At 24.8% G+C, this 12,193-nt stretch overlaps 1 protein-coding gene across 4 annotated transcripts in view; it reads right to left on the bottom strand.

Moving 5' to 3' along the window:
* Positions 1–12,193, bottom strand: part of Aralar1 (electrogenic aspartate/glutamate antiporter Aralar, mitochondrial) — a 33,427-nt gene that overhangs the window by 9,020 nt on the left and 12,214 nt on the right. For all 4 annotated transcript variants that reach the window (XM_072901272.1, XM_072901276.1, XM_072901273.1 and 1 more), the window contains exons 2-11: positions 4,653–4,709; positions 4,346–4,488; positions 3,452–3,567; positions 3,226–3,365; positions 2,698–2,844; positions 2,307–2,448; positions 1,791–1,884; positions 830–920; positions 589–664; positions 18–136 (exon numbers count right to left, since the gene is read on the bottom strand). In XM_072901272.1, coding sequence (XP_072757373.1) covers positions 18–136; positions 589–664; positions 830–920; positions 1,791–1,884; positions 2,307–2,448; positions 2,698–2,844; positions 3,226–3,365; positions 3,452–3,567; positions 4,346–4,488; positions 4,653–4,709 — 1,125 coding nt within the window. The remainder of the gene's footprint in view (positions 1–17; positions 137–588; positions 665–829; positions 921–1,790; positions 1,885–2,306; positions 2,449–2,697; positions 2,845–3,225; positions 3,366–3,451; positions 3,568–4,345; positions 4,489–4,652; positions 4,710–12,193) is intronic.

Genomic DNA, 12,193 nt, shown 5'->3' with positions numbered 1-12,193 from the left:
GACTTTTTGATTCCAACCTTTTTTAAGCAATCAAAGCTGTTTCTATACATCAGTTCGCCTATGAAGGATCCGGTCCTTTGATTCTGCATTCTAGTCTTCACCAAATCGATAGGATATACAGCAGTAGCACCAACAGCTAAAAAACACAATCACTCTAATATGTTATTGCAATTCAAAAGTATAATTTGGTAATTTATTGTCGCTATCATTCTGACTTTAAATGTAATAAATAAAAAATATATACATTTTATAAAAATATAAAATATATAAAAAGGACAAATTGGAGATACACTCCTGTTACAAAACCCTCAATGTATATTTTATATATTAATTATAATATATAAAATTATATATATTTTATATATAATATATAATAATTATATATTAACTCGTGTACGAAAAAATTTTGAACTGTATACATTCTGTAAAAAATATTTAGTGTTTAAATTTTTTTAATTTATATATAATATCAAGAAATTATATCATTTTCTCATCTTTAAATTCTGTTAATTAATAATAATAAAAAGTTAGAAATTTGCTTTGAAATTTTTGAAAAATTTCAATACAAAAATAGAGAAATTTACGTACCTCCACCAATAGAACCAAGCACAAACCGATAACCGCTCTCAAGAATTTGCACGATAATACCACGTTCGTCCGGACTCTATAAGATAGGAGCATTTATAATTAATTATAGTTAATTTATTTAGTTTCATTAATTTATTAATTATAATTGATTAAATTAAATATCTAATGTTCTCGTAAAATACATTAGTAAAGAAAGAATGTGACTAATTTTTTGAGATTCTTTCATCGCTACAACACTTACCGACACTGCTTTGATCTCGGCAACGCGTTTTGTAATCTGTTTGAAATACTGCTCAGGTGTAATAGCCACGAGATCATTATACACAATCTTCCTGAAATACGAGAAAACAAATAGGAACTTAGTAATGTGTATCAAAGCTGTGATAACAAAGCATAAAAAAGATATAGGAATAAACTGTTAAAAAAACAGATGCATTGACGCGTTGATGCTATTGTTTGAAGCAATAAATAGAATCCTGCCAATATGATCCATCATGTGCTCTTAGATCGTATCTATCTTAATAGAAGGACAGAACAATGAAATCGTTAGTATGTCCATTGGCGTGCAAATATGTACATATATTTGCGTACACCACCGTCCTAAGATAAGGCGTTGAAAAAAGTAGATAAAAACAAAAATATATTATATATATTATATTATATATACAAAACATGTTTATATAGCACGTGATAGTCTGTAATACAAAGACGCACCCAAGCCGCGAATCTGCCTCGTCATCTTCCGTAGGTCTGATCCAGGCAGCGTAAACACGTAAACAAACGTTTTCAATAGAGAAAGCTCGCTTTAATATTGTTCAATGTAATATCGAAAAAATAATAAATTAAGCGCACACTGCATAGGCATAGAAGGCGATTAGAAATGATTCACTCAAGACGATAGTCTCCGTCTTCCTTGCCAAGAACGAGACATACTTGACATTTGGATGATGACGATGTGCTTGCTGGTGCAGATAGCATTACGTGACTTATTCTTTTTTTTTCTTTTCTTTTCTTTTCTTTTCTTTTCTTTTCTTTTCTTATTTATCGCACTGATCAAGATCAAAATCATGGAAGCGACTCGCTCAATTAATACATCATAATTTTTTTACTGGAATCAATTGCTGAAGCGATCGCCCCCGTGATTTTCTCTCGATCAATCAATCAACAAGGAGAAAAGAATATTTCAAATCGAAGATACTCACCCAGTTTGATGTAGTAGGTCACAAAGATGAAACAAGATGTCAACTTCCAATGGGGTTATTTGAGACATCATTTGTGCAGAATAAAGAAATTCCTCTGGCAAACAAAAAATTTATGTTTAAAATATTAACAATAAAATTTATTGAAATATGTACTAGCAAATAAACGATAAAAGTCGGTGTATGTTTGAATGTATACTTATAAATATATATTTATATAATTATTTAAATATATTTATTATTACATAAATTATTATTAATAATAAATAATAATAAATAATTATTATTATTTATTAATAAATAACTAATAATAATTATTATTTATTATTAATAATAACTAATAAATTTATTATTAATAATAAATAATTAATAATAAATAATATTATTATTATTAATAATAAATATTATCATATTTAATAAAAAAAATTGTTCCTTTTTTACATGGTTTTTATATTAATAAAATAGAAACACTTTTTGATAAATAATAATATTCATTTTTCTTTAAAATAAATGATATACCCTTAGTGACTTCCTGATATCTGTGGCCATTGGTCGCATTTAGGTAGATTCGTTTAATAAGTTCCATGTTATTTAGAAGAGAGTTGAATGCCATAAAATATGGGAAACTGACTTTCGGTCCGCTTTGGCCAGCACGTACTGCCTACAATAAAGATAAAAAGAAATGTATTATGCGTTAAGTACTCCAATATTTATACCATTATCAAAATAAATTTAATGCAAAAGTATTTTAATGATTATTTATTATTATGAAATAATTATAAAAAATATTCTATATATGTAATATTTTGAGCACATATAATTTAATTAATATTTTCTTATTAAAAAATTATAGAACATTATAAAGACTTAATTTGCTATTTGCAAAATTTTTTATTTACATAATACTTACAGCTATTAGATTATCTTTCACATCTTTTGTGAGTAGATGACTCTTAATACTGAGCATGATATCTTGAAAGTCTAACGCTGAAATAAAACCCGTGCCATCCTTGTCGAATTTTTTAAAAGCTTCTGTTGCATATTCTTCATGAAAGTCCTAAAGACAAAAAGTATTTTGATATTTATAAAAATTTCCTAATAAATTGCATAAAAATAAAGGAATCAAAAAAATAGAAATAAAAATCTTGATACAAAAAATAAATTTCGAAAAATTTGATTTTATCTTTTTGTATCTTTGTATTTTCTATATAAGTTTGCGTAAGCCAAATTGCATAAAATACTTTAAAAGTTCTGAGATAAGAAATGTTATTTTACGATTTTTTTTTAAATATCAGTCGAGTTATATACGTAAAGTTATTGCAAACAATAAAGCAAACGTACGCTATGTTTCATCATCACTTGTTACATCATACTTGGCTCGTTTTTTCTGGCAGAGTAAATCTGCAATCAAGCATACAATGCAGCGTAAACTACTTACATGCAAAAACTGACTGAACTCCGCATAACTGATTAATCTCTTCTTATCTTTTCCGAAGTAAAGTTTAACAAAGCTACTGTCCATATTGAAGGGCATTTTTTGATGCAGTACGGTTTTCCGCATCACCTCAACGAACTCATCTGCAATTTATGAAATAAGATATATTCATATAAACTATATATATATCGTCTAAAAAAAAGACAACCTTTTTGATAATAATTCTTACCAAATGCAACCATTCCATTTCCATTAGTATCAAAGAGTTGAAAAGCTGTTTTGTATAAAGCATCTGGTACACAGAGAAGACCTTCGAATGCTTGAAATTCAGCAAACGATATGAGACTAAAATAAAAAGAAAAAATTAAATATTAATAAATTTTTCAATTCAAAAAAATACTAAATATTGTAAAAAAAAAGTTGTAGTTTTGAATTTAAAGCAATGCATGAGAAATACTAGTATAATTTTGGGTGGCTCTTATCAAAATCGTGTAATAATATTTTACATTACTTACATATTAATAATTTACAATCATGATAAATTATGAGAGGTACAGAGAAAGATGTAAAATAAATTTTCGAAAGATTATTGCACTTGTGTTTTAATATCGTTTTTTTATTTCTACAAAAGTAAATATTTTTTCACAATTTGTTCTGTGTATGTTTTTTACATAAATAATTATAAATTATAAAATCAAATAAAGCTCAGAATTATTACAAAATAAATATAGAATGGGCTAACATGAATCAAAATAAATAACAAAACACAATACAAAATAAGTAATAAAAAATTTTAACCTAAATTTAAAAAGTTCTAATCAATAAGTTTATTAGCTATTATAATTATAAAGTCAATAAAATTAGACAATAAAAAATCAAATCGTATTTGTAACTCATTGAATAAAATTTAGATTTTTGTTTATAAAATATATAAAATCTACAAAAAATAATATATTTTAGCGTTGGAAATATTTTTCTTAAATTTTTAAATATCTTATATCCAGTATTTTTATTTTAGACACATACAATATTTAACAATATTGTCTATCTCATTGACCTTAAATTGATTACTTAATATCAGAAACTTGTACTATTTCATAATACTAGTAAATATATGACTTACCCATCTTTGCTAGTGTCGACGATACCAGCAAGTAAATTGACAGAATCGGGATTATAATCAGCATCCGTATAAAGGCCAAGATAACTGCGTACAAAGTCAGAAGAGGTCATAAATTTCTCGCCATTCTTTTCCTGCGTGGCATACTGCAATTTCATAAAAAAGAAATATTAAATTATATGATATTATATTTTGATTTTTATAGAGAGCTTATTTATCATAGATAAAATATTTTAATAATAAAAGAAATGTAAAATAAAATATTTCTGTAAAAAACGCTAGACGTTATCTAAATTTATTATTTACTTACCTGGTTAAAAATTTCATGGAGGCGTTCAGTATTTGCACGCTTTAAATACCCGGAACCCTGAAATATAATACATACGGGATAAGAACAACTTCCATATATCCAGATTTTATTAAACTATAACTGTTTAATATATTAAATTATATAATTGCTTAAATATATTTATATAAATAGTAAAATATATTTAAAAAATTATAAATTTGAAACATGGTTTTCTTCTTCTAAAAGATATCTAAAATAATGAATAAAGTTTATATAATTAAACTTTCAAAATAAATTAATTTTGTAATTGTTATAAGAAATACTAAATTGTTTATTAATTTGTTAAATCTTTCGATCGTATACTATAATATACATACTATGATAAGAATTATTTCACAAATTCCATATTGTGTGCATGCATATATACATATATATAATATAGGGTATCCATTTGAAAACTTTTCACCCCATTTACTTTGTGACTAATTTTTGTTTTTGAAAATATTTCGTACAAAAGTTTTATGACTTCGAAGAGGATATAAAATGGTACCATTGATCTTGAATGTAGATGTCAAGGCTAACAAGTGAAGGTCAACCTAAGTTTTTTTTAACTAGACCACCCTAATTTTTACATATCGATTCTTCTAATATGTGATGTAAAAAATTATAAGGATATAATGGCCAAAAATTTAATTGAAACTTAATGTATTAAATTAAATTATAACTTATGTTATTTACCATATATATACTTAATTTCTTAATTTTAACTTATTGATTATATCAAAAATAAAAGATTAAATTTTTCTAATTTTTACCAATCTTTAAAAGAATATTTAAAAATTTATATATATCTTTATATTAATTTTATTTCAATAAATTATTTTTAAATATAAATAATATATAAGGAAATATATACTTTTTATAAAAAATATATATTAAATAGATAAAATTTTTGAAATATTATTTTATAAAAAACTATGCACATATGTATTTTATTATTTTCTATAATACTATATATTATATTAATAGCATAATTATGGAGATAATCCAAATGTTTTCACAGTAGTGTACACTTGTACAGATAATACATAATATAACCAATAAATAATGAATATTAAACAAATATTAATCAGTTAGCCAAGAAAAAGAAAATGAGCAATATTGATGGATTAATTATACAATTGCATTAGTTTCGATAAATCAGAAATAATACTGAAATAAATTATACAGTGAAATCAATCTTTCTTATAATCTCGAATATATAATATTATCGATTTTTCAATATCTAATTTTTAATCCAATTATAACATCAAAACTACACTTCTACTAACGTTGTAGCAACACTACTAATATAGCCCATGAAAACGCACGGATTGCTATCGCACCGGATATATCAGTAATGCACCGTTTTGCATGAATAGATGAGTGTACAGGATGTTTCACAATAAATAGGACAACAAGAATAAAGGTTCACGTAAAAAAATAAACGTAATTTTTTTGATTTTTTTATACGCGCGAGACATCAATTTCAAAAAAGTCAAATTTAATAAAAATTGAATTTTAATATCTTCTTTTCTGTGCTTTAAGTTTTTATAACTTTCAATAAAACATTATCATATAAAGTCATAATATATTTTCTACAACTTGTTTTAATATTTATTAAAATATGGAAAAATACGATATACTATTTAATTATTTGAAATAATTTAAAATAAAGATAAAAAATAATCTCTCGGTATTATTTATAAATAACTTTTGTTTAATTATTTTAATTGCAATAAATATATTTATTTTGATATAATTAGGCCTAAAACTTCTCCCATATATGTTGTCAAAATTAAAACTCTGTGTAACTTTTAAACGATTTTAACTGTCACGTTTTCTCATTATTCATTAAAAAGTTATTAACAAATAAAAATTATTTGAAAATGTTTTTAACAACGTAATTTAATCTAATCTGAACATTAAAGTATTTATTTTATTTGTTAAGGTTACCAGTAAATATGGACGAGAAAATGAACGAAAGAATTTAACACTTTATATGAAAAAAAAAAAAAAAACAGAAAATAACTTTTTATAAGATAAATATTTATTTTTATAGCATAATCAAATCCAAAAAAGACATATTATCAAGATTCTAAATAATCTTTAAAAAATTTTTGATCTATCATTTATTGAAAAATTATTAACAAATAAAAGTCTATACTACGAGACTCGAACGTAGATTAACAATGAAAAATTCATATTGGTTTAAATTTATTACTTATGCATACTACAAACACACACACACACACACACACACACACACACACACACACGCGCGCGCGCGCGCACGCACGCACACATATATATACATATACACACAGCAAATACACAGACCTTTATATATGGAGTTAAAAAATTTAAAAATATAAAATATAAATGTATATGCGGGAAAGAAGTTTTACATTCCGAAATTTATCACATTGTCCAGAGTGTTAAGAGTGCGAAGTTTACATTAAAGATTAGAGAGAGGAGAGATCGGAATTGAGCGTGCGCCTTGATATATAGAGCAGATCGTAAAATTCAATTTTTTCTTGTAAAAAGTGTAGCATTGTTTTAAGATTTTTAATATTATCGTATGAACATAATATTAATGAATCAGTAAGTATTTTAGTAAATTATATATAAATATTTTGTAATTATATATAACATAAATATTTAAAAAATATATAGAATATATTTATAATATACAATTATATATTTTATATATATATATATATATATATATATATATATATATACATTATTCATTTCATCCAAAATTAGAAAAAAATCGCTGCCATATTTTCTAGTATATCTCTAAATCTGTTTGTTATGTTATTAATAATGTTCTTTTAGAAATACTCTAATTTATAACTTATAATTTTTATTTTTGTTGATCTCTTTAAAATCATTTTTTTGGTTTACAAGAATTGAACACAACACTGTATAATAATACTCATATAAACTGTGTTGAATTTTTTCAATCAATCTATATTCGGACTGTTTTGTATAGATTTTACGTCTAACCCCAAAACAACCCTTTCATTATTTAACTCAAGAGAGAACTATGCTTAAAATGAAAAAATTTAACACTTTTGCGGGTAAATATTGTTTATTGATTTATGAGCTCTCAAAATACGTGTATTTTGATTATTGAGCCGCAACCCCTTTATAGAAAAACCACCCTTCGTCTCCCCGGCACAAGAGAAAACTATACTTAAAATGAAAAAATTTAACACTTTTGCGGATAAATATTGTTTATTGATTTATGAGCTCTCAAAATACGTGTATTTTGATTATTGAGCCGCAACCCCTTTATAGAAAAACCACCCCTCGTCTCCCCGGCACAAGAGAGGACTATACTTAAAATGAAAGAAATTAAATATTTCGTATTAACTGTTTTATAATTAAATATTTTATATTATTAATGCTTCTTATAGGTTCGCAAAATAATAATTTTTTTTTATTTTAAATTTACAGTTCTCTCTTATGTGAAGGAGATGCGTGGTGATTATTTTTGTAAAAAGGTTGTAACTTAATAATCAAAATCGCTCGTATTTTTGGAGCTGATAAATCGATAAACAATATTTAATCGTAAAATAAATTCTTTTATTTTAAGTATAGTTTCTTTTGTGCTGGAAAGATTTGGGAGTAGTTTCATTGTAAAGGAGTTCAATAATCAAAATACACGTATTTTGAGAGCTCATAAATCAATAAACAATATTTATCCGCAAAAGTGTTAAATTTTTTCATTTTAAGTATAGTTTTCTCTTGTGCCGGGGAGACGAAGGGTGGTTTTTCTATAAAGGGGTTGCAGCTCAATAATCAAAATGCACGTATTTTGAGAGCTCATAAATCAATAAACAATATTTACCCGCAAAAGTGTTAAATTTTTTCATTTTAAGCATAGTTCTCTCTTGAGTTAAATAATGAAAGGGTTGTTTTGGGGTTAAAACGGTGAGCTCAAAAATCGAAATTATATTATTTTAAAAGCTCATAAATAGCTCCTAATTCTGCCGCAAAGAACGATTGAATATTTTTATTTTTAAGGGGCGGGGGGGGGCTGAGTCGACGTCGACTCAGCCCCCCCACCAAAATTATTAAATTCCTGCCTAGTGTGACGAGCTCAAAATTTTTAATTTGCGGGATATGAAAGCTCATAAATAGCTCGTAAATTTGCAGTATTTGTTTTTTTATTTTTACAAGGTGGGGGGGCTAGGTCGACAGACGTATAAATTTTCATATATTAATGACTTTTTAATAAGCGGCGATTAAAAACCTTTTAAAGATTAATCAAAATTTTGAAAACAAATGTCAGCCAGAAGTCTTTTGGATCTGATTGTTTAAAAATTATGTAAATATTCTTTTTAATTATTTCTATTATTCTCTCATATACAATGTTGAATTTTTTTATTCGTATTTCATGCGTATGTGTTCAAAGTATGAATAAAAAAATTCAACATTCTGTATAAAAAAAAAAAATAATTAAAGTAAATATATGTATATATGCAGTCACTGTTGATAAATGTCAAAAAACAAATTTGTGTCTCAAATATATTGTTAAAAATTATACGAGTTTAAAAGTGACAAAAGAGAGCTATTAATTTTTAATATTTTTATTTTTTAAGATAATTTTCTTAAGAATAAAGTTTTTACTAAAAAATTTACTTATATTTTCAATTTTTATTATTTCTTTAATCAGCATCTTCTTCTTGATTGTATTAATAAAAGTTCATCCTGTGTAACAAGATAACTATTCTATATGACTAGTAACATATTTAATATAAATTGCTCTTTTATAAGTAAATTAGATTTTTTATACCCGCGCATATAATTTCTTTTTAATGCAAACACAAATAATATATATCAAATACAATAGAACACAAGATTGATTCCTCCTCTTTCTTCTTCTCGACAGGTTAAAAATTAAAGGAAACTCAAACAGTATATATAAATTAATAGAGAAAATGAAAAAAGTTTTTCCATATAAAATCGCAATTGAGAAAACGAAGAGTCGAGAGGCATTCATAATATAAATATCTGTGTCAATCCTATCATGATTATGATAAGATCGATGACATAATGATCACGCGAATGCCAGACGTTTCAATCTTCAATGACATAATATGAAAGAAGGAATATTAATGACACATCGCAAAGAAATTCTTAGAGGCTTTAATTATAAATAAACAGAAAAAGAAAATAAAATGAAAATGGAAATTCATCTTTTGGAAACTTATTTAATATGAAAAAAATAAAAATCAAATACAATCCAATTTAATATCACTGCAAATTCAAATCGTGATTCTGTCTCCTGATATAAAGCATGTCAGATATCGATCGCTTGCAATTACTTCCTATTATATACCAGAAAGATTCTTCATTCATATATATATATATATATATATATATATATATATATATATATATACATTACCAAAAAAATTAAAGGGCCACTTTCTTCCATATAAAAAAAGGCCAATTTTCAAGTAGTTGCAACTTCCTTAAAAATAATCAGAATAAGATCAATAAAAAAGCATTTCAAAGCTTGAAGTTTCTAGTTTTAGAATCTTTCAATAAATTTCAATTCTTTCTATTCGTTACAAAATTACATTATAAGAAAGCGACGTCCGTCGATTGAACAAATTTTTCAAAAGTTTGTCCAACAATATCGAATTTTAAAAAAATTTCAGCACGATTTCATTAACTGGGTGTACAGAGCAGACTTTTAGCTTTAATTTCTTTTTTTAACGAATGTTCTATGATTTTTTTTCGCCGAGATATTTATTATTAAGGCAAAAACGAGCTATTAACTTTGAACGCTTATAACTAGTGAAAAAATGATCGTACAATAATGATTAATTTAAGTTTTTAAAATGTACAGAAAAAAACTTAACACTTCTGCCTTTTGTACAAGTAACTAGAATGCTTTTTACTTGTAAATGTCGTAGAGTTTATAAAAATTTTAGCGTTTTTTCGGTAACTTTCATTGATTTAAATAAAAAAAGATAAAAGTGTAATTTCTTTTTTATTTTTAAGTAACAATTACACCTAAAAAATGAATGATTGAAAAAACGATAAAAAAATTTTAAAGCGCTAACTTTCCTTTTTAAACAGCTCTTTTAATGATTATTTTTAAGATAATTTTCTTAAGAATAAAGTTTTTATTAAAAAATTTACTTATATTTTCAATTTTTATTATTTCTTTAATCAGTATCTTCTTCTTGATTGTATTAATAAAAGTTTATCCATGCGTAACAGAACTACTAGGATTTTATTTTAATTCGATATTCTTAGACAAACTTTTGAAAAATTTGTCCAATCGACGGACGTCGCTTTCTTATAATGTAATTTTGTAATAAATAAAAAGAATTGAAATTTATTTAAAGATTGTAAAACTAGAAACTTCAAGCTTTGAAACGCTTTTTTATTGATCTTATTCCGATTATTTTTAAAGAAGTTGCAATTACTTAAAAATAGGCCTTTTTTTATATCGAAGAAAGTGGTCCTTTAATTTTTTTGCGTAGTGTGTATATATACAATATCTAAATTGCAACTAAAATCTGCAAGTGAATTAAAATTATTATTTTGATCCCAAAATATTCAAATGCCTTATACATATGTATAGGACAAAATCCGATTGAGACGTTCATTGTACGCCAACTGTACGATAAAATCACATATTTCTTTATTACTACGAGACTAAAAATGTTATGAATTTACGCTGAGTAATGTATTTACTCTGATACTCTTATCAGTTTCTAGTTTGCTAATATTTGAAATATGATGAACTTATATAAGAAATGCGATAGAAGTTATTGTGTAATCACTATTTCATCTAATGACATAGTTTCACTTACAATCAGATATATCTCCATTGATATTAACAGTAAAAAAATATAGATAAGAAAGAAATTACAGGGTGTCTACTTGTAAGAAAAACCCTGAGTAATTCTTCTAATTGTAAGTATTTTTGTTCAAAATTCAAGGTAAAAAAGAATATTTTACAATTTTTTTATGTAACTTTCTAAATATAATAAAATTTTTTTATTTCATACGTTTTCTGATATTTTTCACGTATTACGAAAGAAAAACACAGAGCTTCTCAAGTTTCAAGTGCTAAATTTATAAATGTACTAAAAAAAATGAGAGGAAAACTTTCGTAAGATAAGCATGTGCATAAACTTTTCATTCTTTTATCACTAAAAATTACAATAAATATACATTGCGTATTCAATATTTTTAAAACATTGAATATGTAACCAAAGATTGATATAAATATATTTATATATTTTAAACATAACTCTTACTTGACTTGCCCGTTTAAAACATGAGAGCAAAATTATCAAAGGGAGAGATTTTTAATAAAATTGCCTGATTTTTCCAAGTATAAAAAAATTTCTGAAAATTTTTCCATGTTTTTGCAGGAAGAGTAAACACTCTGAATTATTAATAAATACATAGATCAAAAACAATTTCTTCTTTATAAATTTTTTCCGCATTTATTATCGACCGAAGATATTGCAGAAAAATAAATA

The sequence above is a fragment of the Anoplolepis gracilipes genome, chromosome 10 (genome assembly GCF_047496725.1).
Source record: "Anoplolepis gracilipes chromosome 10, ASM4749672v1, whole genome shotgun sequence".
Taxonomy (NCBI): domain Eukaryota; kingdom Metazoa; phylum Arthropoda; class Insecta; order Hymenoptera; family Formicidae; genus Anoplolepis; species Anoplolepis gracilipes.
This window is presented reverse-complemented; position numbering and strand designations above follow the sequence as displayed.